A 25,545-nucleotide genomic window follows, 5' to 3' on the forward strand; every position below is an offset into this window, starting at 1 on the left:
AAAGGATTGTAGGGAATAAGCAATAAACGTGGGATTGATAAACAAATTTGCATTTTGCATTTGCATTGAAAAATTCATAATATCATATCATGCATTATTAATGTTATATAAAATCAGACAGAAAATCATCATAATTTTTTCCATTGTTCGTTATTACATTTCCTTAAATACCATTTTTTTTTAAAGAATAATTACGGTTTAACTAAAATCTTATAATTACCTTTAATTTCAATCAATTCTTTTCCATTATAATTATCATTATCATTATCATTATCATCTTCTTCATCAAATTGATAAATTAAAATTTTAGGTAAATTAATAAATTTTTCTTTTATTAAATTTTCATTTTCATTCTCATTTCCAATATAAATAAATTTAAATTGTAATTTAAATTCTTTTAAATATTTTAATTCATTTTTAATATTAATTAAAATATTTTTTGAACCTAACCAAATGAATCCTTCTAAAGTTTCACAAATTATTTGTAATTTATTATTTGAAGATGATGAATTAAAATTAAAATTTTTATTTGTATTAATTATTGATAAATTTATAATAAAAGGTTTATTTTGAAATATAATTGGAGGTTTAGGTAAATGAATTATAGGTAATATAAATGAATCTTTTGGTGTAGGATAAATTAATTTTGGAATTGAATGAATAGTTTTAATTAATTTTAATGAATTTTTATTACTATGTTGGTAAAATATAGGAGATTAGCCTTTTTTTCTCTTTTCCGTAATTTAATCGAATTTTGAGATTTACCTCTTCCAAGTGAATATTAAATTAGCAGGAATCTTAGAAACATCTTCAAATCCAGCACCAGGTTGAACGATAAACTTCGCAGAGATAGCATAACTTGTATTTATATCCCAATCTAAAACAATCGTTTTCATCAGTTTGCAATATTCCGTACGTACAAATGTGATAGTGCAATGTAGCTTACTTTGAGTAAATCCATTTGAGCTGTTCAGACTATCCGAAACCAGTTGAATATCTGCTTGATCCCCTTGAATCAACTCAATCTTTTCAACCTCGATTTCTCTTGGTCCGGGAACTTCAACCAAAATACCAACGATAGCTTCCACATTTTGACTATCTTCTAGTCTTTCGGAGTATTTTATACCCATCTTGACTTCGAATGGCCTTAAAATAGGTATGACGGCCGTACGAATAAGTTCTTCCGTTCGTATGTCATCCGTATTGGACGATGATGACATTTGAGACATTTTTATACTGGATAGTATCGAGATATCGAGTATTTTGGTCGATTCTACCGCTGAACGTAGTGTGATTATTTTGGAGATAGTAGATCCGGGTGCCACAGCACCAAGAGAAACATCTTTCAGCAAAGACGATGAGGTATCATCTTGAATTGTTAAGGTTGATCCTGTTATTTGCATAGTCAGCTGATGTAAATCTAGTGTATAACCTTGACATACCTTCGTCTTCATCGCCTTCACCGGACTGTAAGAACACAGATAGCGTCACGTCCATCTCTCGATCATCTTGATTGGTAGCTTTGACGATGACTTCAACATCCTCGCCAACAAATGCAGATGGCACATGGTCAATTTGTAAATCCAGATTATGCGGTTGATGCATAAAGCTACATGAGATGTTCAGTTGACAACCACTTCACATAGCGAGTCGAGATGCGAAGCATACCTGACAGAAGATGATAATTCCTGGATAGGAGTCACGGTCCCTTTCGGTGTATGCCATTCCGCAAGCTGATTCGGGTTAAGATAAATTTCCAAATCCCATGGACCTTTCTTCAGCAAAAGCTTGATTTTCGATATCTGGAGATCCGTGAATGTTCAGCTGCAAAGCTTGAGGTTCAGCTTCTTTCCCCAGGTGACTCACCGTGACATCGCCTTCGGTTTCTCCTTGTATACTACCATCGATGACTAGTACTCTGCCCTCAATCCAGTTCAGGGAAGCCTTCGCTTCTTCTCCTTCTTCGACTCTGACAGACTCGTGTACCTCCCCGGCAGACTCCGAGTGGCTGATGATTGTATCCTCTCTCTCATCCGACCAGGATATCCTCAAAGAGGTGAAATCAATATCGCCTACATTCACGTTGTCGGGACAGCGCATAACGATCTGATAGGGTATAGATTTCGAAACTGTTGATTCAGCTTGCCAAAAGCCCGCCTGAACATTTACTTTGTTGTCTATTCAGCTTAGTTCGAGATTCGGAAAGAGCTGGTTTCGCACTCACGTAGACTACTTTGTCCGTCAAACTCGACGACGATAGGCTCAGAACTTGCAGGAGAAGTCGTCTGGAGAATCACAAAGTCAGCAATCTGCCGGACAAAGGGGGTATCTGACCTACCGTCAGAAGGGATAACAAATCTCCTTGTAATGCTGCTCTTTCTTCGCCTTCAACACCACTATCTGTAAGCCCCATAACATATCAGCCCAACCTATTTATGTCTTGAGAAATGGCTCACCAGGAGACATCATTTCTACCAATAGCCTAGCAGCGCTCTCGACATTCCCAGTCTGTTGAGCACATTCGTACCACAATCTACGTATTTGCTTGACTATAGGAGACCACCTTTCCCTCTTAAAACCATGAGAGATCCTATCGAAAAACCTAGGCAATGTGTCGCGTTGTCAGCTGAAGTCCGCGGAAAAACGGACAGTCGCTCAGCTTACCGTATTGCCATCTCATATTGAGCAGATTGACAATACACTTCTGCTATTCTGAACGCCACGAACAGGGCCATTCGATTCTGTGCATGATCTTGTTCTTTCAATAACGAGTACGCTTTTGTGAATAGCTATTATCATGATTTTCAGCTGCGCTCTCAACTTAGATACTTAGCTGATATGGAGCTGTCTCACCTCGATCACTAGAGCAGCATGATCAACTTTCTTCTCATTCGCAAATCCTGGAGCAGTGGAGACGTAGCCGGACACAGATCCAGCTTCCGAGTTCAGGGCATCAGTCTGGAAAAGGTTCTGTCAGTTAGACGCTCGGCGCCACTCTCCTCTGTGTAGCTTACCTCCACGGCTAGAGCTTCTTGATATCTAACCTGTCGCTGTATCGAACAGCTCGCAGCAGTGTAATAGTAGAAGGCTGGCTGTTGTAAGACTTGCAGGGGATTTCCAGATGAGATCGGAGTAGCATAGTGATCTAGGGGTTGCGGCGGTACAGAGGCGGCTTGTGCAGTGGGGAATAGTGGTGGAGCAAGAGATGCGATTCGAAGTCCGGATTGTTGAGCCAATTCCAGTAATTCAGCGAATATGCGGTATCTGAATGTTACAGTCAGCTATGATCGTTCGACACAGTCAATAGGAGGACGATTTACTGTCTGGCAATCCAGCTCCAGAATTCGAATGTCTCTTCCCCTATTCCCCACCCTCTTGATAAATCGCCGAAACGCTTAAGATGCACGAAGAAGGGATTTAGTACTCGTGGGCCTTGATCGTCGTATAGTAATAGCTTGCAAATCTACGGTGGCTTCTAGTTTGAGCACATAAAATCTCGGTAAGGCAAAAATTTGTACTGACCCGAATAGCAACACAATCAGCTAAAACTTTCGCTTCAGCCCAACGTTTTGTCCGAGGAGGTAAAGTGGTAGTTGAAGCAAACATCTTTGCTAATTCATTCCAACAATCTTCATAATGCCTATCACATTCCTTGTCAACTCTATACCGACATTTTTAACACAGGTCAAGGACGAGTCATACCTTCGGGCAACATCAAATTCTCCTCTGACTTCAGCAAACCAACCAGCTTTCCAATCATACCTCACTGCCCATCCTTGCGGACTAAGAGCTTTCGGAACGGATCCTCCACTCCCTTGGCCTGTAATCGAGGGTGATAGTATGTTCTGACTCAGAGGCAATCTTGATCTTTTCCTCTTTACTCTTTTCGCATGATTTGAATAGTATTCTACTGCTGAATCGTATAATGCGTCTTGAAGAGATTGAACAAAATCCGGTAATTGATCTGCTGGGACCGGCGTCAAGACGAAAAGGGATGCTTTAGCTGACAAGGCAGATGCTCTTCGTAAATACGATAATCTAGGATCTAAAGTTGGAGAATCTGCGTGCCGAATAGTAATCTGTCAGCTTACAAGTTCCTGTAGATCAAGGAAGATGGTAGCTGGAACACCGACCTAGAGTAGCTGCACTAGCCATTAAAACCACGGTCAACTTTATTCCTCTCTCACCTAGACGTCGCCTTCTATCTCCTATTTCTCTGATTAACTGATCATCTTGATCCTTCTCCATAGCTTTATTAGCAGCTTCTTTAGCTTGTTGTACTTCCGGTTCATCTCCTTCTGGTAAAGGTTTAGATTCGTACAATCTTAAAAATAAAACAAATACAGATGGAACCAGTTCAGCATGCTTTCTAATCCATACTGGAGCAATTAAACCATCTGGATATAATGGAGAACTAGGTATAAGAGGTGATAAAGGTGAATGAGGATTAATTGGTAAATCAGAAATAGATTGTTGAGATTGAGAATTTATTGATGAAGAAGGATTAATCTTTCGCATAGGTAATCTAACTCCCTATTTACACAGATGAAATAAGTTATTGTAGTTATAGCTGATATTTGTAATCTATTGAAATATCTTTACAAACTCACTTTATCAACCAAAATAATCCTAAAATCTTTTCTACTTTCTTCACCTAACCATACCTTCCCTTTACCTCCAAGAGGCGTTAATGCACTTCTAAGATTATATACTAGTTCTTCAAATTCTTTATCTCTCTCATCTAATTCAATGTCCTTCGAAGTCACTTCACCTTGTGATTCTTTGGTCTTTTCTTGAGTAACATCTTCATCGTTGCCCTCGTTCAATTTGGGCAGATTATCCAATTGAGGTGTAGGTGAAGTGATAGGTGTTGTTAAAGCTATATCCCCTGAAGTTGGAGGGATCAAATTTGCAGCTCCTCCAGAAGGTCGCCTGGTCGTCTGACTTGATGTAGATGCCGTTGATGTACTTCTATCTCGTGTTATAGAATTCAGTCCAGCTACAAACATTAACGGTTGAGGATGAGCTAGGAACTATTGAACATTTTGGTGTCAGCTTGTCGAGTCAACAAGTAATCATGCAGTAGCTTACCTCATTCGGATACGAATTCATCTTGGCTGCTTATCCTTCTTAACGGTCAACAGACAAGGAAGCTAAAGGTATATAAAGGTCTCAACGATACAGAACAAAGTCACTTATAGGTTAATCGTCCTAGGAAATAAACTGGTTATTTAATTGTTGTTGTGACGCGTTCAGACCTCCACTTTGCATGTCCACTCAAAACAGCAGTGGTAGTGGCTGTATGATGATGAGAATTCAATGGTATATGTATATGCATGATATAGTACAACAAACAGTATATTCCAGTATATTCAGTCAAATTGGGCTCTATGCGTCATACGATGCTGCTAGTCTATCTTCGGACATCAACCTCCAGTGCTATATTGCGGACGATCAGCTTATGTTCGCGGGATTTGAAACCGATAGATCATGGGGAAGTAACGTACCTCTAGTATCAGTAAAAACATAAAAGATTGCATATCTTGTAACCTAATTCATAACATTCATAGTCAGCTTCTGGGACACAGGGGGTAGTGTCTGGGATAGCTCACCTCCATCGATTTTCGACAAAATCGAAACCATTTCTAGCTATCTCTTTGGCCAATTCATCGTGGCCGCGAATAATCCCATCCGGTGATCCGTTAAAGAAGGCCATAACATCGCTGTGATACGATTTACTACTTAGTCAAGGCCGGGGCAAAGACAAGAGGGTGGATTCGGTAGGACTTACTGGATATCTGAATAGTCTAGCTTGATCGGCACATAATGATACCAAGGTATCAACATTTCCTATGTCAGCAAAAACGGAAAAAAAGAAAGGTCAGTAAATCTCGGTACCCCGAGATGCAGCTTAACTAACATGAAACCATTCGGGCTGACATCACAAAAATAGTATCAGCTATCATGGAAAGGTACCAGCAGCTATGGAACTCACAAATAGGGTACTTTTCAGCACAACATTATTACTGCTCAATAACCTTCTGAAACGCGAACTCCAACCGTTGCTACCCATGACCATATTCGTTAGTGCTCTGCATCTTCCGCCTGTTTCAACCTTGGCCGAGTGCGGATGGTGCTCACCCATCAACATCAATGACGTATTTATACCTAAAGCAAAATGAGCTTAAACAAGCGTAGCCAGAAGAGCTGACTCACTTTAGCGAATCTTCTTTCCTAACTCTACCCATAAAATTGATCTCTCTCGCCATATCATCACAACTTCCATCAGCTTGATCGCACTATCAGTTCAAGATTGTTAGCCCTTTGGGAGAGTGAAGCAGGATAGAATTTATAGCTGACCTGAGACGGTGCACCGCTCAGCCCGGCGTCTAACCACTTGTTCAATTGATTTCTCGTATATTCGCCTATCTTCCCATTTGGTAATAAGACAGAGACCTCTTCATCTGAGGCAGTTTCGTTATTCGCAAAGAAATGTAATCTTTCTCTTTGAGATGATCTCCAAGGAGTTTTGCGAGAATGAAAAAGACCAGTAGCTGAACCGCGCTATATTTCCAAATTTAATTCAGCTTTGTCCGGGAGTACTTGAGTCACGAAGGAGTGATATATTCTGGTCCATAGATGGATCAACATACCCAAAACGCTTTAGGGATTGTCTTATCCTCCCATTTGACATATTGCACTTTCTCTATTTCAGTACATCCGTTAGCGTCTACTGAAGTAGCTGAGAATTTCGCAAAATTACTGGCTCACCGAAAACACCATCAAGTGGTACACCGACAATATCACTATTCCACATAGTCTATCATATTTATCAGTGTCAGCCGCTTCTCTCAAATGAAGCTTCAGCCACTTCACACACACACACCTTGCAAGTAGCTACAACCGGTGTCATCTCCACAGCCGCCCTGTGCTGTTCCGATAGCAGTATATGATGCTGATTAAAAGTGTTTGTGTGAGTTCATTCATCACAAATGAAGAGCCCAGAAACACCTCACGTAATTCATCAATTCTGGATCTGAGCAATAATCAACGCTTCTTTCGAAGTCCGCTATAAATGACTTATCCACTAAAGATGTACAGTATAAGCCCTTATATAGCCACCATTAACAAGGTGGACATAGCTCACCTTGTCCGCCAGTCAGATAATCGGGTTGATGAAGATCATTCAATACCAGATCAGTTGCACGAGTTTTCAATGGTGAATTATCGGGACACGACCATGCCCTAAATACAGACAAATGCCATCAGCCTGGATTTCATTGATTTTCATAGGGGCGTACGTACCACCCATATGTCCATCTCATACTCTGTTCGGCTTTATCAAGCTGCCCTTTAGGCCAAGCTGCCATTCCACAATCAGGTTTGACGAGCAGTATTTTCCAGCTTCCCGCGAAAACTCACTTGTACCTGATTTAGCCAGACTTTCAGCTTTCTCCCTAAACGTATTATGCACCATTCCTCTAGGTCCATCATCTGACGAGAAAGCTATCTCTAAAGGAGGTTTCATACTGAAGAGCTCATCTGGTAGGAGGGGTAGTATAGGCAGAAGCAGTGTGAGAGTGTTGCTAACATTTCAGCCAAAATCAGCTGTACTTCCAAACTACACTCTGTATCGAGATTGATTGAAGGAATTCAAACTCACTTGCATCTCCATCCCCAAGCTTCTTCACCGTCAATTTGAATCCTTCCTTTTCCTCGTTTATGATAATCACTCGGAACCCAGTTCTGATCTGAATCACAAGCTGTACCTTCATCGCCTTGTCCTGATGGTACGAAAGTGAATGTAAATATAGCTCCTTTCGATCGCACAATCTCAATTCTTTCTCGTAATATATCCACTGGTAAAGACAAGAATGATAAGAATGGTTGATGTGCTAGAGGAATAAGTGATGGGACAGGAGGTGAATTAGGTTTAATTGATTGTGTAAATTTATACCTATCCCAAGCATTTAGCTTGTTTTTCCTGAGGAACAGAAATGTAAGAAACATTAAGACATACCAATGATCAAAACCTTTAGGAGGTTTCATACTGAATGTATCAACATAATCATCTACCGCATCTTCTATAGATTGAATACTTTCTATCTTTGATTTCTGTTTTTCTGCTAATTCTTTACCTCGTTCAATTAACTTTTTAATAGGATGTAAATCATTTTCAGCTTCTTTGTCCAAATATACTAAACCTTTATGATCTATTGATATACCTGATTCTTCGTATACTTCTCTAGACCATCCTCCTGATGATGGTGGTCTACTTATTCTATCATTCAGTCTATGGATTGACCGTTGAGAGGTTGAGGTAGAATTGCCACGAGATTGTCGAAATTGCGTAAGTGTTGATAGTGGAAGATGATCATAAAGTATTGTAAAGATTATAAGGGCTGAGACAACAAGGATAATTTTGTTGAGACGTGGCATGATGCCAGCTCGAGGAGTGCTTGATCTCGCTATTTGAAAAGACCAAATGATTGCGTTTTGACAGGTTACAAGAAATAATTTAATGGTCCAGATTCGTAAACAACGGAATGAGAAAGCGAAAGTTAGTATCGGCAGCATGTGCCTGGATCACGTTGTGACTTACCTGACCGACGATCTTACCCTTCATCTTTCGAAAGTTAACTTACTCACCGTTCAGAGAGCTCATCTAACACTTCACATTTGTCTGAAGGATCAATAGCATAAAGAAGCGACATCTTACACTCGACATTATATGGGATTTGAACCAGATATCAGATTACACCCATGACCAATTCAGCAGGAGCAACCGAATTGATAGGTGTACTATTCGACTGGGTTGATCCAATTTCGGATGCAAGTCATCGGCTTCCGTAAGATGAACACAGTCGCCTTAAGATGATGACGCTCAATCCCCCTTGATTTCAACCCAATTACGATGACTTTAAAAGGTTATTCTGACTTACGCTTTGATCTCTTGAGCGAGATTGGTGCGACGCACAGACCTCACGAAAATTTTCCCCTGAGAATTCAACTATAGACGCTAACTTAACTACAAGGAGTAATCTTTCTCTTCTGTCTATCACAACGTACCGCTAATGCCTTTGATCAATTCGGATTATTCTTGCGGTTGAAGAATATTCGACTTTCTGCAAGCCGATCATTCCAGCTGAACAAATCCGACGCTAAAACTCCTAGACTACAATCAATCTCATCAAATCAATCGCATTACCCACAGGAACAAGACTATACTAAAGACCACTATCTCTTCCTAACTAGGAAGAGATAGACCACAGTAAAGCAGGACCTATTTGATCTCCTACAAAAATCCTTCTAATCTTTCGCAACCAGATCGGAAGAACAGACCGAAACACCGATAGGGCAATCACTTCCTTTGAGTAACCCATCCGCTTAGTCCTGTACACCAAATCAGAAAGATCAGAAATCAAGACATCTTCAAACAAATCGAAATCAAGGTACAGTCCATCAACAAATTGACAAATCAACACGATCACCCTAATGAACCTTAACTTCCAAAGGTCAATATTTGACTTCATACGTATATTACTCTCAGATCTGTAACAAGGGGAAGCATAAACACAGATTATAACTTGATCACCATCATACTTAGGGTAATTTTTAAAAAAATACACGAGGTGAGTCAACCTTATTTTCTCATCATAAATATTTCGATGATTTTTTGATTTTGGGTTCTTATTTGGTAATATATATTCTGCTGTTCTTATTTCATCATACTCTTTTCTCTACATACATCTGGATATTTTTCACTTGATCTGATTATACTCTTCAATTGCTAAACTCTCCCCACAATAGCTGCTCAGAGTCTGACCACTTGTTGTATCTTTGCACTTCAGTCAGTTCTCATTGGCATCAATCTTTTGCTCACCAGTATTCGGTACGTCAATCGTCCATCACACCCTAAGCTTTTATAAACCGTCTAACATCACGATGCTGACCCAAGTTACCCTGTCCGTTAGGCATCTTCACTCGTCCTGTCTCTGCTTATATCTTCTGTAGACAATGTCGTCTCAATCTTCCACTCTTAGATCTGACTCGTCACCCTCCACATCAGCTACCACCTTCGTTCAATCACCTTCGCCAAAATCTCAGCAGCTCGATCATGAAGTCCACGATCATCTGGTTACTTCTTCAGTTACACCTACTCCAGGTCACCCTCTCGATCCCAAAATGTATTCGAATTCGAATCTCCATCAAAAGCAGGTCAAGCAAGAGCAATCGCATAGCAATCATGTACCTCCTGTCGAGTCAATGGGACGTCGATCTCACAAGGTCAAACGAAACAGACCAACGCCACCTCGCGTTAATGATAGACCCTCTCTCTCGCTAAACAACCTCAATCCGAGCACTTCCATGATTTACAATCACAATCCCTTGGGCATGGCCATCAAGCCACATCCACACATCGTGAGTTAGGTTTCTATCGTTTGCCTGTTTAGCTCACGAAGTGTTTCTTGCGTATAGACCGGTAAACTCGTTTACGTTCATTCGTATCCTGCCAATATGTCTGAGAACGAAATAGTCGATGCCGTAAGGGGATGTCTCCCCACTGCTATCAATATCACAACGCCTGTACCGCCAGAGATGCGACTTCGACCAGACATATGGTACGACTGGATGCCAAAGACTGGTGAGTCCACATTTCACCATCACGACTGTATGTAGAGCTTACCCCCGGTTTGATAGGCACGATTGAATTCTGGTCGGAGGCCTTGGGTACGTTATATCACACTGGGAGAAAATGTCGGAGTTCGGATGCACGAAACTGACCCGCTTGGCTTTTAGCGGAACGGGCTTTAGCCATCCTTGTCAATTATGCACATTTCTCAGTGCAAGGCGTCCGAGTCTCACCATACCCAGCCTGCCTAACCCCTTTCCCGGCCTACCCAACGGCAATAAGATATATTCGTCCCACTCGTAGATCTAAATTCATTGGATTACCTGCGAATCTGCGACCAGAAGCAGCATATCAAGCGAATTACCCGACTCCAGGTGAGGTATACGATGCAGTACGCCCTTGGGGTAGCGTCCGATGGGTGAACTCCTCCGCGTGTCCCCACGACGATCCAGATCTCGGATGGACCGCTACAGTGGAATTCTGGTATGAAGATGAGGCGAGACACTTCGACCAAGGCTTTGGTCAGACTGCCAGTCTTATTAAGGGCTGTGAAGTGTGAGTGAACTCCTTCTCTATCAGAGTCTATCTGATATCTGGGCTGACGCGACTGGTCATGCAGATTTATCTCTCCCGCAGCTCCGATAAATCTTGCTCCGCCAGTGCCACTGGAATATCCCATTCCACCTCCAACCAGTCTCCCACCTATCAATTCGATGTATACGATTGACTCAGTCAAGTTCCACTGTATGATGCCCTACAACGATTCGACATCACAGCCTTTCCAAGCTTATCAGCCAGACTCCATGTATCTTCAAGGCGACTCAATTCAGCCTTCGCCCGCGAGTGCAATCTTTTCGCATTTGCCGGTTATGAGCGTTGATCAAATGTCTCAATTTACACCACCGATCAGCTACGTTGAACCTTGGGCTGAGCACAACATGTTCGCTAGCGGCAATCCCTTGCCAGAAGTTTACATGGACAACATGATCCCTATGACGCCTGACAAAACCGGCAGGAGACTTAGCATGGGTGGTATGCCGAGAATGAATGGTCGAAGTAGGAATTGGAGCCTGACCATCGAAAAAAGTCCTGATGGACAGACCAAGCCTACCGGACTAATTGCCGATGATGGTACTTTCATTCAGCATGGTGAGTCACAGAATTTCTCACCCAAATGCTATTTTGAGCTGAAAGCGATTAAATTAATGCATTCAGGTCCTGGACAACACATTCGCCCTGCGCCTCCCGGATCGACCAGCGTTTCAGGCTTGGTCGACTACAGTAATGTCTTTGTCAAAGTATGTTCTGATCAGTTTCGGGCTTCCACAATCAACGCCCTAAGCTGATGAGAAATCTATAGAATCTGGACCCTGATATCAATTGTCACTTCTTATCGGAGATATTCTCAAACGTGGGTTCCGAATAGTCTCGGTGAAACCGGTAGGGTGTCGGGCTCCGCTCATCATTGCTTTAGGTTGGACAAGTGGTCAGTGCTCGAGTTATGCGGGATGATCAGGGTCGTTCAAGATCATATGGTTTTGTTAGCTTCCATTCTCCGGAGCAAGGTAAGTCAAGAGTGTTTCGTGAGTGCATTGATAACAATCCTTGCCCCTCAGCTGCGAACGCTATCGCCGAAATGCATGGTCAGAAGCTTGGACAACGCATTATCTCAGTTGCTCTTCATCAACCACGAAAGCTCCGACCAGAGAAGATTGCTGAGAGAGCTTTATATGGATCACCCATGACTTTCGGTCGTCAATCCTGCAGTATGCCAAGAAGATCTACGAGTCCTGACAGGACTGCGAGAACTGGAAGAGGAAGACATTCACTTGTGGAAGAACCTCGAGTAAGTTGAAACCTCCTCTGTTGTAAAACGTAAGCTGGATTGGTCCATAATACCCGAAGCTGACATCCGACTCGATAAGCATCATCGTATTGCCGATGAGATTCGATCGCTCTCCCCCTCTTCCCGCAAAAGAGCTCTGGCTAAGCAAATCCACCCAAGAGCGAGCAGTTACGCTCGTGAAAAATCGATTGCCCACGAATATGTGGAAAAAGCAGTTCAGCTTTTAGCCTCGCAAGATCTTTCGTTGATACCCCTTTTACATGATAAAACCCAACTCGATATTCGTGTCGCAGAGGCATTCGTTTACCTCAGCTCAGAAACCGTTAAGGAAGAATCGGACAAAGATCAAATTACGACTGAAATTATTCGACCTACCAATCAGGATCTCGTCAATCTCAGAGCAGAGATCATTAAAATGGACCCAATCAATGTCAATGATATTATGCCGATCATTATTGAAATGCTTACCGAGCAAGATTGGGAGACCATTTGGGATCAACATAGAATCGCTAGAAAGTACGGTCTTGCTAAACAGCAATTGGATAAGGATACCGAGAAAACCGACAAATCGGTACCAGAACAAGTGGAGGTCAAAGCGCCCGAGCCCCAAGCAGTAGACACTCAAGAGATCTCGGAACAGAGCATCAACGGGAATAGTCTTGTTTCTCTCGAAGATCTCAACCTTGACTTATTGGCATCCCTCCCCTCGAAACAAATCTTGCTAAATCTCGAAAGCGAAATCGGTAATAAAGTTCTTGAATTGCTCGGAATCGCTGAACCTGCGCCTACAAGAATTACCAACAACAGAGATTGGATCAGCAAAGTGATGAAGAAAGATAAGGTGGCGAGAGGAATCGAAATTGCTAGTGCACTCGGAAAATTGATAGAGGTGAGTTTCAATAACGTGTGAGATACCAGGTTTTTCCATATCTAATCGATTATGCCCTGTAGAGTGATACACTCAAAAGAAGTCAGAGGATCAAGGTTATCAAGGCTCTGATCGATGCGGAAGAAGAACAGGCTTTATGTGGACTGTAAGTAGGCTCTTGCTTTCATATGAGCTTGAATAGCTGATGCCGCTATTCTTGCAGGATGGTATATCCCGCGATCCTGAATTCTAAGGTGAAGATGTTTGTCAAATCACAAGCACAATAACAATCATCACAGTCGCCCTACAGCACTGAATCTCCAGCCTCTGTCACCCCGCGATTACACATCCGACCGATTGTCTAAAAGGCCTTCTCAGTATGAGTGGTTCTTACGAATTTTACGTATATTCACGAATCTCAATTTTCATCAAGCTTCTTGTAAATTACGCAACTTACGAATACTATCTTCCCGGCACTGGGAGATTCAACGCTCTTTCATGATTCACGATCTTTTGCGACGATGGTCTCCCTGCATACACGTTCATAAACATTTTCACTTTGTCAGACTTCTCGATTTTGGGTCTTTTAGTTCCGTTCTTCCATTGAAATTCGCTTCCCTTGCTTTTCTTTGGGTATTCAATTTGATCCTGAATGGTTGTGCAAAGTAGTTATATTTAAATAAAAATGTACATAATCCGGTTTCTTCAACTCTCACCCATGTGCTTGATTGTATATATCGTTAACTTTGATATACGATCAGAAAATGAGAATGCATTTACCGTTGTTGTAAGTTTTACTCACTTATGTCGGCTAAGGTTTCGGCAGACCGAATCACGATCAAACCCGATAAGGTTTCGGTTATCTCTATGATTTAAATCGGGATATCCAATTCTAGCTGAATTATCTGGAATTATCTCTCTCTGCTAATATTGGAGAAAGGTGTCGATAAGATAGATGTATGTGAGCAGTAATGAGGTATTGAAATGAGGAATTCCTTTTGGATTTTCACTTATTCAACTTTTCATTTGACACTGATAATCATTTGGGCTGAAAGTGTCTTGAATCACTTATCATGAAATTACATATGAATTCTGGAATCTTCTTTTTTGAAACGATTTGATTACATAGGTTTATTGCTCCTCTTGGTGTTATCGGACAATGGTTTTTGAAAAACATGGATTAGCTTTGTAAGTGTCATTTTTGTTATCTATTCAATTCTCATTTCCTGATGATAAGAAAATATTGCCTTCAATTATGATAGTGGAATGATAGGTGAGCCTTTCAGGCAAAGGGCTATGACGAAATGGCATCAGTCATCATGCTAATCCACTTTCGTTTCGACTTTTTTAGCTACCGGAGCATCGATAGGAGCAATAATATGGCCTACAATATGGGCAAACTGTCCCCAGCGAAGTAAGTGACACTCTTATAATTTCCTATGATGTTTGTCTATTGAAGTAAATCGCTTAAAAATGTAAGGGCTGATTAAAATGATTCTTTCAGTTGGTTTCGGTTGGACAATGAGATTAATAGCCTTAATATGCTTTTTATTAGGTTTAACAGCATATTTCCTCGTAGAAACTAGATTACCATCTAAACCACCTGGACCGTTTTTTCACCTACAAGCTTTTAAAAGTATATGATATAGTTTAGTGGCTTTTGCTTGTTTTGTGAATATACTATTTCTTCCTCATTATACGGTTGATAAAATCCTCCCAATTCGAGCTAATACTTTATTTTTATTTTGCTTTGATTTCCACAAAGTCATATGTATTCGCTTTTTTCTTGTTTCAATATGTTTGTTGGTACATATGGTCATTTGAGAGGATGGGATGATATTGGTCCTTATTTCTTGTGAGTGAACGATTTACAATTCAATCCGGATATTTTAATTTTATAACAAGGTTGACTGACTCATTCCGAAATTTGAATTTTACTTATGGCTGGATCTTCTATTGCTCGTATACCTTCTGATAGTAACACTTTTTTTACTGTTGCTTTTTCAGATACGCAAAGATACCACTAAAAGAACTGAGAGATTTTCAACATTTATTGATATTTCTCTTTCACAGTAATTGCGGATAAGATTGGACCATATAATATCTCGATAATATCTAATATCTTAATGACGGTATTACTTTGGTTATTATTAATTTCAACAACGATATCTCTACTCTCGTAATTAGTACTTTTTTTTGGTATAACAAGCGCTAGTTTTGTAACCTTACAAGCACCTTGCGCTACTAAATTATGTAAAGATATGAGATTTGCAGGAAGATATGATGGAATGATTATGTGTTAGTTCAATCCCTTTATCTTTTTGATGGTGTTGACTTATAATACATATTTTACTTATAAGCTCTCTTGCACAATTACTTAACTTCCTGCTGCTGGAGCTTTATTAGGTACTGGATCGATACAAGATCAATTAGATCGTTTCCCATATGCTATCATCTTGGCAGGTGACATGCTTGCTTTATCAACTATTTCTTTGATCGGTGCTAGATTGTATCAAGATAAACAATTATTATCTTTTGTGTAAACATCAAAAATCGATTGATCTTGAAGAGATACAGTAGATACGATTTGTGATTATTCGTTTTGTCAAAATACATATTTACATGCGATACAACATGGATTGAAAGTCAATTTGATACACTTTTCTTGCTTAGAATACTTCTTAACTTCGTTTGCGCCCAATTAAGCTTAGAAATCATAAACGTCCGTTTGATTATTATCTCTAACTTGACCACCAACAATCGTATTACCTTCTCTACCTAAACCATCACTATATGGATCGTAATTACCATTATTAACTCCTGCTAAAGCTTGATCAGGTCCCATACCCATCTCGATATTTTTAGCTTGATCCATGAATTGTTGTTTGATATGTACAGTTTGACGTATCAATAAATGACATGCACGTTTAAGAGCATCTGCAGGATTTGATCTCTCATCAGTTTGTATTTTAATTATTATATCGTTTTCTAATGGATGAGGAACTTTGTAGCCTGCGAAAAGGACTGTGGGATCGAGAAGAAGTTGACTATGAAGGAAATACGTTAATATCTGAGATCGAATTGTCCAGGGAAAATTGTCAAAAGACCATGACTTACGCTCGTATCATATTGCCAAGAGTATGATCTTGCTTTCTCAGCAAAACGGTAGCTGCATTGGGTATTTTTGGATCTTCCGTTATAGTTAATCTACGAGCGGATTTTAGCTTTTCCTCAATTGGTCTACTTGTACTAATCAGTACCAATATGGACTCACGGTTTCTCATCATCCTGTAGTAACCAACTATCTATCCTATTAGGCTGATTCATTTTATATTACCACGACTTTTTGAGCTTCGTAACGAGTGTCCGAAAGACTGAGAAGAAGCAACTGAAAAAGCGGGATCTGAAGGCATCAATTAGCAATTGCGGATCTCTTTTATGCGAATCATGCTAGTGAATATTCGAGAAATTGATCTGACGATCATTATGGTCAAACGTTATCGGCTGAGGCTGTCGATTTCCTCGCATATCGAGATATGGAGGAAAAAGCGTCTATTCCGTGGATTGACAGATTATATAGTTTGTTTGGATAATCATTTCGTCGGGAAAATTGAGATAGGAGAGAGAAGTACGAATGAGTAAGAGGTATGTGAATGACTTACCTTGTTCCCAGTATCAACTGAAGTGTCTGGTCCAATACAGATCTTATTTCTGGCCCTACTGTTAGCGGTGAATGGTAACGTCCCTTTAATACTATTAATGGATTGCAGACAAAGACAACAAGAGTGTGATAGGATGAAGAAAGAAAAAACAAGCGAAGCAAAGAGTGAGCGAATGATCCTCGAGTGAGTACTTAAATGGAACACGCAAATAAACTACATCCGCCTGAGCTTTGTTGCGCGACTAACTTCGTTAACCTTCCGCTTGATCATCTTCATCCCTCCTCTTCTTCTATCTTACCGTGACTTAGTGTCTGCGCAACACTGAGCTGTACTTCTGTCACCCCGAATTGATTTAGAAGCTAATGAAACTTTCAAGATGGACGGTCCGAATGGTCCATCACCCGGTAATGCCTTCTCCACGTCTCACAAGGTCGCCTTTGATCGAGACTCATCCATCACAATTTCGTCTACTGATTCTCTGTCGAATTCTTCGTCAAACACGCCTGCAACGTCAACCTCAGCCTCTGATGAAACCATGACATCTTTACTCAACTCCGCTGACCGGGAAAGACAAAATGGGGGTTTAACTTTGTATACTACGCTCACAATCATCGAAGATATACTAAAGTCACAAAACGAACTTGCTGAAAATAACAATGCTCGATGGCAGAAACATGTTGAGTATACTAACGACAAATTGAAAGAATTAACCCAATTAATCGATAAAGCGAGAGAAGAAACCAATGCAACTTCTAATAATTTCAAGGCATATATTGACGAGACTGTCGAGAAAGCCTTCCAAAATATCATGAACGGAGAGCCCTCGATACACACAACTAACAGGGACACCCCGGCTCAAAGTGGATCAAGCTCAAAGAGAAGAAGAAGTCAGTCCAGGGGGATTAGTCGAGAAATACAAGGACTCAATTATCCATTCTTCTCTGCTAAGCTCACTAAGGAGAAAGAGAAAGAGAAAGAGAAAGCGACGGTACTCTCCGCCTTACCTTCAAATGCTTGTAGTGCAAACAAATGCAGTGCTTCTCAAGGAGAAAAAACCGATGATGGGCCTTCTAAATCGAGCAGCGTCACACGTAAAGCCACGGATATCATCGATATGACGATTGACGAAGAAGACGATCTACGATTGCGCTCCGCTTCTCCGGTCGAAATATTGAATTGTGACAATTCACCTACACCAAGGGCTTCTATGAAGAAGGTCAAACCGTTGGAAAGGGTTTCCATGGGACATAAGAACACAGAATGCCGATCAGCAACTCTTATAAACAATATTAGCTCAACGTCGAGGTCTTCCGGCTCAGGTGACTCAAAGAAGCGGACCTTCACGGCCCTCTCCCGCTCCGACAGATTTATGATGGATAAAAACGCGGGCAGAGCGGGGATATCTTCATATAAGAAGACTGAAGCATCCTCAATCATCGGGTAAGTGCCTGTGATCGAGAAGAAATCGCAGAAAACCACTCATATGGCTTGTAGGAAGAAACAAGTTGGTACTTCACTTAATGGACTCAAGAGGGTTAGATATCTGGTCAAAAGGTCCGATCATACTGTTTCTGAAGCAACTTGGTGATTCTTTTCTCTTGATAGTATTGGACTATAACAAGTTCGATCTGACATCGTATGATAGGGAATTGGCTAAAAATATCCCAGATTTTGGAGAGAAGGTAATTGATCTCGACCAAAACTGTCTCGAAGCGAACATCGACATTCGAGAAAAGTTTGTCCTTCTTCCTGAAGCAAAGATGTTCTGGGATGAGAAGGGAAACAGGAGAGTGGGCTTCAACGCTGGATGAGAAACCAAAAGGTTTTCAGCAGATAAATCAACCTTTGGCATTCCCCGCTGTCAGCTACCTGAAGTCGTATCAATCATCTTTTTCCTAATCGTCATTCTGAGGTTCAATAATTATGTGAATACATGTGTACAAAGTCATACTTATACCATCATGCATATGACTATGATAATGAGGTAACGCTCGGGCCCCCTTTCGTCTCATACAAATACTATTTTGATATTCGGACCAACCCGATGAATTCGATCCGGTGGAGGTAGTCCATCTATCTTTTTTAGTTTAGCTCGGTGTGTAACTTTATTCTTTCTCTTTTCTCACATCTCAACTTTGACAAATTATACCCGACTGTAGGTGGAGTGAGTTGTAAGATCATCAAAAGAGGAGGATGTGAAATGGTACAACATGCCTGCTGTAGCTGCTTTCTCCGCCCCAATGGGTCCATGGAATCAGGCTATATCATCTATGCAAATTCGCAATACACCAGTACTGCCTAACGATATGTATTGGTCATCATCACCGGCCTGCGAACAGAATCATCCGGATTATTCAAACACATATCCCTGTACTACTCCGTCCTCCACTACAAGCCAAAAATCGAAATATGAAATCGGAAGTACACATCCCGCAACGTTATCCACAGCACCAACTGGATACGGCTACCGTATAATCGATAGACCGAAACCCAAGTCGTCAAGATCATCATCTTCTCTTCAATCAGATGACCAAAAGATAACACATATCCTAGGAAATATAACAAATTTGCTCCTGCAGCAAAGTCAATTGATCAACACAAATCAAGAAAAATTAATTATAACTGAAAACGAGGTGCAAGCGAACTTTAACGAACTCAATGAGAAAGTAAGATCATTGACTCAGGATCAATTAAATTCGTTCACAGATCTGAGGAATTACCTGAAAGAAAAGGTTGATCAATCTACTAAGCGACTGGACTATATGTGTAAAAGTGGGAACCTGAAAAGACGTATTGGTAACAAAAATAACGGACCTACTGGGAAATCGAAAGGAAAATCGAATCTTATGAGCTCATTTCGAAATGATATCGATACGACACCGTCCTCAGAAGCAATAGTTGAAGATTTAATCAGGTTTGATACGCCTTGTCCTGAATTAGAAGTGCAGAATTTCGTTAATCAATTTATGGATGTCACACCTCAGCCCGTAATGGATCTAGACAACTTTACAAATGACGCACATCATTTTGCAAGAAACCCCTTACCAAGTTTGCCTGAAGAGAATATGGCATGCTCATTAGACCAAACCTTAGTGGACAAAGCGGTGTCTCGACAACTTGCTTTGCTCAATGGTAAACACGTGTTACCAGAGGGTGAAGATGCTGTTGGATTTATATTTAGGAAAAGGCTGAAAGGTAATAGATGCGACAACGGTTTCAAGTAAGTAAATATAAGAAACATATGAAGAATTCCATACCAAAAATCGAAAGATGTTCTGACAAAGTTAATTACAGGATTGATATGTCTTTTCTCGATGAGATTTCGATTGCTGCACATGCACATTCGGGAGGAGATAGCTCGAACTTATCATCAGGAGTAGATTCCTTACCTAATACAGGTAATACGAATACACCCGTTCCAAACACTCAACATACTTATCAGACGGCAAATATCGCGAAACCATGGAATCCTTTTCCATTGAATTACATACGAGAGCCGACTGCTTTATCGATTGCTGACCATTCGTCAGTCGTTTCTACTGATGACTCAATCCTTACTTCTGTTAAACGGGGTACATCGTTAGTCGAAGATAAATTACTTCTACCAGGAAGTCCTGAACCTCCTGTACCGAGAAAAAGAAGAAGAAGCGGAAGAGTACATGCGTCGCATAAGAGAAAAGGGAAGGCTAATGTATGGCCCAATTATGGTATTAACACCGTCAAGACTAGAATGGTAAGTTGTCATTTTCTCTCCTGTTTGTCATCATTTATGCTCATGGTTGAATATAGGAAGAGATAATTTGCGATACGGTAAGTGTGCGGTGATTATGGGGTAGTTCGAGCCTTGGCTGACAATATAGCGGAAATATCCAAGTGTGGTGGAAGGTGAGCTGTTCAAACAGGTCTAGTCTTGGATATGATTGACAAGCTGACGTATACACGTCAAGAGTACACTGGGCATGTGCTGGATTGAATCATGGAAAAAGTATGCGAGAAGCACCATGGAGCTGTCCAGATTGTTTAACTATATTAATGGAAGCGGAAGAAGATGAAGACGGAAGGTTACCCTCTATTCCTCGTGCACAACAGGAAAAGTGCCTCCGTCCTGATTGTATTTTCTTGTGAGTCAAACAGTTAATTGTATCAGAAATATATAACCAGATTTGAGTGTTAATGAATGACTTGTCGGAATATGTCAGAACAGCTAAGAAGATCGTAAGGAAGAATGATGATGATAATGAATTTTATTTGGAGAAGATAATTGGGTCAGTCATTGTGAAATTTGTTTTTGTCATATCGGTTGATTTGCTTGGGTTCATCAATCCAGTCGAAAGAGATTACATTATAATGATAATGGAGGAGCAACTTATATTTACCTGATCAAATGGTATGATTGGGAGATATACGATTCTACGTGGTAAGTGTTGAGTTGATCGAATGGGGAACTCCTTTTTCCCATTGTCAACAAGCGTAACAATTGATGACTGGGTAAAATACTAACTTTATTTTGGTATATACAGGGAACCAGCAAAGAATATACCAGATTTAGAACGATGGGAAACAATCTTTCTACAACAATTCAAACATTCACCTGATGTGCTTACTCAAAGAGTATGGTTATTAGAAGAGTGTACACCTTGGTTTGATTATAAAGGTCATTATAATACCGAACTTCTCAAAAGCCTGAATATTGAAAAGAGAACATGGTGGGATGATAAGATCTGAAGTCTTTAACGTTCATTCATTAAGAACGAAGATCGCCGTTTAAATCAATGGTGATAATTAATTTGACAGTTTCGATTCATGTGATTAAGTTCTTTTTCCTAAAACTATGTTGTCCTTTTTATTTTATGTTGTATTTAGCGTGGATCCAAACTTCCGATGTATCCTAATCGTTGTAGCGTTCATTGTAGACATTTGTCATCGTCGTAACTTTTTCTGAATTTATAATTCAATTTCTCAGCAGTATGCAGCACTTTTGAACGAGATCAAGGAGTCTCAAACACAGTGAGTTGATTCAGCTCTCATACAAGGTCGCGAGATATTGATACACGATTACAGAGAAGATATGATGATTCAAAAAGACGAGTTTCTAGTTGTGGAAACACGTGCGCATCACGTGCTTCTTATGGAGCTGTAGTTCAATTGGTAGAATAGTAGATTCCAATTCAAGTTTCTTCGGAAATAATGTTTGGATTATCTATTGGTCGCAGGTTCGATTCCTGTCAGCTTCAAGAGTGTCTCTTGTCAGTTCCTTCATAAGGGCTTGAGAAGATCAGCTTGAAGGCTTTGCTCTCCTCTACGGTTTGTTTTTGTATTTTTACAATCAAACGAAATTTGGTTATATATTATCTAGATTTCTGACCACAACGATTAAGTGAAAAACTCATTTCGTATTTTTGATCGCTAATTCGTGTATTCATTACATTTTTATGAATAATTATGAATATAACATCGATGTGAGAAATCTTCTCTCCTCTCCTTGTTATATATATATATCTTTCCATCCGATTTAAAGTCTTTTAAACCTTTCAGGAGTTTTACTTTTTAAATTTCCAGATTTACTTAATTTATTTTGACTATTTCCAAAAACAATTGTCCACCAACCCCAAATTGAAATTAATAAATTACCACCTCCAATAAAAATATTTAAACCATTTAAATTTTTTGTATTCCAAATTAATAATCCAGATAAAGTTAATAAACCAACTAAAATACATAAAAGTGATTTTCTATTTGGATTATTTTGAATAGGTAATTCATAAACTGGAACTAAATTAAAAATTGAAATTAAAGACACACTAAATAAACCTAATGAAATTGTTAAACATAATAAAGATTCTAATGATGATAAAGAATCATAATGTTCTTCACGTATTAAAGAATTTGTTGATGTTGAAAATGTTGATTGTTGATTTGATGGTGGAATTTGTGAAAAGAATAAAAGGATACGTGGAAATAGTAATAAAGGTATACCGAGTATTACGAACCTAAATGAGAATATTTATATCAACTCAGAACACTTTGAAAAGACATTGTAACCTAGAGCAAGTATTTGACACTCTATAGCAATTTGAACTTGGATGCGATATCTGGTGAGAGTCGGAATCCGCAAAACAGAGTGGATAATACTCACCAAGCAGCTAGACCCAGTCCCCAAATACTAATCGCATCCAATCCACCTTCTTGCAAATGTACAGCAGCTTTAGCTTTTTCTTCAGCAGATTTGTATGCTTTACCTAATGAACCTGGTAAAGCATCTGCAATACTAGAAGTTGCGGGGTGGCGAGGAGGAGGTAAAGGTGCGGTCGATTTACCCATTGGGCGAAGTTCGATTGGGTCTGACATCGGGTTGCAAGGCTGTAAAGCAATGAATTTCAAGTGTATATATTGAAAAGGGATTTTCTTGAATAATAAGCTGATAAGCTAACGTTGATCAAATAAACTAGAGACGACAATCAATACGAGTACTACCCACACCAAATATTCGAGTATAACTTTGTCAGAGCAAGACGTCATTGTGCGGCCAGCGAGTCATGTCACGTGGATATCTGTTTTCTTGCACGTGGCGATCAAACATCAACGAGATTCATTCGACGTGTCGGTTACTCTTGTACTATGTTTTGGTGGTTGGTATGGCGAAAGACAAAGACAATTCTGAAATTTACATTGGTGAAGCAAAGGTTAATCTTGCCAGGAAATTAGACGAGTCGACCTACATTAAGCAAAACGACTAGTCCATGGGCTCATACACAATTGATATGCCTTCTATAGCTGCCAGTACCGCACCGTCAGGTTAGTCCATCATATCGTTTCAACGTAATTAATTGTTCATCCATACTGATGAGCTCTGCCTCCTATACTACTCCCTTTGTAATTCACTGTCAACACTTCATTCACGATCTGCTTGCACATCATCCGGTCTTACCGACAATGAAATCAGCAGGAGCAGACAAGTACTCTGTAATTTTACCTACCTATAACGAGCGAAAGAATTTACCTGTAATAGTTTGGTTATTAGCAAAGACATTTGAGTCAAAGTGAGTTTTCCGAGAGATCGTTCTCAATTTCAAGGAGAATAATGGATATTCATGAATTATCGGAAATGCCTGACTTGATTGTATTGGAAGTTTGCTGATTTGTACATGTTATAATTTAGTGGAATACAATGGGAAATCATTGTTGTTGATGATGCTTCGCCTGATGGAACACAGGAAGTAGCTAAACAATTAGCCGGAATATATGGAGAAGACAAAGTGGTAGGTTAAGATTTCTTTCAACTTTTATGCATTCGTTTCGTTTCATTTCATTTCATTGATTTGTATTTATTTTATTGTAATAGGTATTAAAGCCTCGTGCTGGTAAACTTGGATTAGGGTGAGTTTTACCAGATCACTTGATTTAGATGATCAAAACGTTTATACAATTTTTTTGTTATATAATAATTATAGTACTGCTTATGTTCACGGATTGAATTTTGTCACTGGTAATTTCGTAATTATCATGGATGCTGATTTCTCCCATCATGTAAGTTTATACAATATCCTTACAAAACAGTTTATAGGGTAATACAAATTTAATAATACTTTCTATATACTAATCTTCTTTTATAGCCTAAATTCATACCGGAAATGATCAAGTAAGTTTTAACTTCCTTCCATGTAATTCTTCAAAAATTTTCGAAACAATTATCTACCGTTTTTCCGGTACCGAATCGCTTTCCATTATTGATCAAAGCTAATATGCCATTGATAGATTACAAAAATTACATAATTTAGATATAGTAACAGGAACAAGATATTCATCTAATCCATCACCTAAATCATTATCTACTTCTTCACCTTTAATAGGATTAGGTCCAGGTGGTGTATATGGATGGGATTTAAAAAGAAAATTAGTTAGTAGAGGTGCAAATTATTTAGCAGATACAATTTTAAGACCTGGTGTAAGTGATTTAACAGGTAGTTTTAGGTAAGTTAAAAAAAGTCTAATCTAGTTAAAATGAGATTCGAAAATCCTAAAACCAAATGTTTGTTTTAGATTATATCGTAAAAATGTAATTCAAGATATAATTTCAAAATGTACTTCAAAAGGATATGTATTTCAAATGGAAATTATAGTTAGATCAAAAAATTTAAATTATTTAATTGGTGAAATTCCAATTACTTTTGTTGATAGAATTTATGGTGAATCAAAATTAAGTGGAAATGAAATTATTGGTTATTTAAAAGGTGTATTTGATTTATGGTGGAATGTTTAAATATATATATATATATATATATATATATATATATATATATATTTGTGTTTTTGTTGTTTGTAAATTATATATTATAAATATGAAAATTTTAAAATTCATCTTAAAATTAATCTATCAATATTTTAAATCATTAAAATTAATTAGAAAATAATGAAAATTTGATTGTTTGATTGTTTGAGCATGAAGAAATGATTGTTTGTAGGTAAAAAGGCATTTAACAATTTTGACATGATTTATCGATTGATTGATTGATTGTTTGATCATAAATTAACATTC

At 39.3% G+C, this 25,545-nt stretch overlaps 10 protein-coding genes and 1 non-coding gene across 11 annotated transcripts; 7 read left to right on the forward strand and 4 right to left on the reverse strand.

Moving 5' to 3' along the window:
• Positions 1-191: 191 nt before the first annotated feature.
• On the reverse strand, positions 192-5,112 carry I206_103428 (uncharacterized protein; the record flags this gene model as incomplete). The annotated part of the gene is made up of 18 exons (XM_019153339.1): positions 192-693; positions 766-877; positions 947-1,390; positions 1,443-1,609; positions 1,669-1,802; positions 1,867-2,168; positions 2,225-2,285; positions 2,339-2,400; positions 2,457-2,602; positions 2,665-2,789; positions 2,854-2,958; positions 3,015-3,264; positions 3,321-3,463; positions 3,523-3,640; positions 3,703-4,060; positions 4,134-4,533; positions 4,611-5,033; positions 5,092-5,112. 18 exons carry the CDS (start codon positions 5,110-5,112, stop codon positions 192-194), a joined length of 3,873 nt encoding a protein of 1,290 aa, XP_019013500.1.
• Positions 5,113-5,388: 276 nt separating this feature from the next.
• Positions 5,389-8,439, reverse strand: I206_103429 (uncharacterized protein; the record flags this gene model as incomplete). The annotated part of the gene is made up of 18 exons (XM_070202763.1): positions 5,389-5,439; positions 5,508-5,550; positions 5,613-5,723; positions 5,792-5,850; positions 5,921-5,935; positions 5,996-6,065; positions 6,142-6,168; positions 6,217-6,299; positions 6,361-6,564; positions 6,654-6,706; positions 6,772-6,820; positions 6,887-6,955; positions 7,017-7,087; positions 7,148-7,245; positions 7,306-7,363; positions 7,423-7,586; positions 7,664-7,957; positions 8,021-8,439. The coding sequence occupies 18 exons, from the start codon at positions 8,437-8,439 to the stop codon at positions 5,389-5,391; spliced, it is 1,938 nt and encodes a 645-aa protein (XP_070058864.1).
• A 1,578-nt stretch (positions 8,440-10,017) lies between these two features.
• On the forward strand, positions 10,018-13,634 carry I206_103430 (uncharacterized protein; the record flags this gene model as incomplete). Its single annotated transcript, XM_019153337.1, has 12 exons — positions 10,018-10,422; positions 10,480-10,645; positions 10,702-10,731; positions 10,801-11,188; positions 11,253-11,782; positions 11,849-11,931; positions 11,994-12,044; positions 12,108-12,198; positions 12,250-12,479; positions 12,559-13,368; positions 13,431-13,513; positions 13,571-13,634. The coding sequence occupies 12 exons, from the start codon at positions 10,018-10,020 to the stop codon at positions 13,632-13,634; spliced, it is 2,931 nt and encodes a 976-aa protein (XP_019013498.1).
• An 872-nt stretch (positions 13,635-14,506) lies between these two features.
• Positions 14,507-14,991, forward strand: I206_103431 (uncharacterized protein; the record flags this gene model as incomplete). The annotated part of the gene is made up of 4 exons (XM_019153336.1): positions 14,507-14,535; positions 14,610-14,620; positions 14,699-14,761; positions 14,852-14,991. The coding sequence occupies 4 exons, from the start codon at positions 14,507-14,509 to the stop codon at positions 14,989-14,991; spliced, it is 243 nt and encodes an 80-aa protein (XP_019013497.1).
• Positions 14,992-15,287: 296 nt separating this feature from the next.
• I206_103432 (uncharacterized protein) lies at positions 15,288-15,890 on the forward strand (the record flags this gene model as incomplete). The annotated part of the gene is made up of 4 exons (XM_070202764.1): positions 15,288-15,324; positions 15,421-15,490; positions 15,563-15,645; positions 15,754-15,890. The coding sequence occupies 4 exons, from the start codon at positions 15,288-15,290 to the stop codon at positions 15,888-15,890; spliced, it is 327 nt and encodes a 108-aa protein (XP_070058865.1).
• A 164-nt stretch (positions 15,891-16,054) lies between these two features.
• I206_103433 (uncharacterized protein) lies at positions 16,055-16,674 on the reverse strand (the record flags this gene model as incomplete). Its single annotated transcript, XM_019153335.1, has 3 exons — positions 16,055-16,394; positions 16,465-16,554; positions 16,622-16,674. 3 exons carry the CDS (start codon positions 16,672-16,674, stop codon positions 16,055-16,057), a joined length of 483 nt encoding a protein of 160 aa, XP_019013496.1.
• Positions 16,675-17,385: 711 nt separating this feature from the next.
• Positions 17,386-18,820, forward strand: I206_103434 (uncharacterized protein; the record flags this gene model as incomplete). The annotated part of the gene is made up of 3 exons (XM_019153334.1): positions 17,386-18,449; positions 18,504-18,593; positions 18,655-18,820. The coding sequence occupies 3 exons, from the start codon at positions 17,386-17,388 to the stop codon at positions 18,818-18,820; spliced, it is 1,320 nt and encodes a 439-aa protein (XP_019013495.1).
• Positions 18,821-19,219: 399 nt separating this feature from the next.
• On the forward strand, positions 19,220-21,734 carry I206_103435 (uncharacterized protein; the record flags this gene model as incomplete). Its single annotated transcript, XM_019153333.1, has 8 exons — positions 19,220-20,229; positions 20,304-20,742; positions 20,799-20,819; positions 20,884-20,894; positions 20,957-21,130; positions 21,209-21,274; positions 21,337-21,426; positions 21,530-21,734. 8 exons carry the CDS (start codon positions 19,220-19,222, stop codon positions 21,732-21,734), a joined length of 2,016 nt encoding a protein of 671 aa, XP_019013494.1.
• A 405-nt stretch (positions 21,735-22,139) lies between these two features.
• I206_103436 lies at positions 22,140-22,243 on the forward strand. Its single transcript has one exon. It is a non-coding gene; the product is annotated as a tRNA-Trp (tRNA).
• A 278-nt stretch (positions 22,244-22,521) lies between these two features.
• On the reverse strand, positions 22,522-23,357 carry I206_103437 (uncharacterized protein; the record flags this gene model as incomplete). Its single annotated transcript, XM_019153332.1, has 2 exons — positions 22,522-22,999; positions 23,146-23,357. 2 exons carry the CDS (start codon positions 23,355-23,357, stop codon positions 22,522-22,524), a joined length of 690 nt encoding a protein of 229 aa, XP_019013493.1.
• A 392-nt stretch (positions 23,358-23,749) lies between these two features.
• Positions 23,750-25,269, forward strand: I206_103438 (uncharacterized protein; the record flags this gene model as incomplete). The annotated part of the gene is made up of 8 exons (XM_019153331.2): positions 23,750-23,804; positions 23,956-24,049; positions 24,169-24,268; positions 24,352-24,386; positions 24,461-24,536; positions 24,623-24,648; positions 24,765-24,980; positions 25,050-25,269. The coding sequence occupies 8 exons, from the start codon at positions 23,750-23,752 to the stop codon at positions 25,267-25,269; spliced, it is 822 nt and encodes a 273-aa protein (XP_019013492.2).
• Positions 25,270-25,545: the final 276 nt, after the last annotated feature.

The sequence above is a fragment of the Kwoniella pini genome, chromosome 4 (assembly GCF_000512605.2).
Source record: "Kwoniella pini CBS 10737 chromosome 4, complete sequence".
Lineage (NCBI taxonomy): Eukaryota > Fungi > Basidiomycota > Tremellomycetes > Tremellales > Cryptococcaceae > Kwoniella > Kwoniella pini.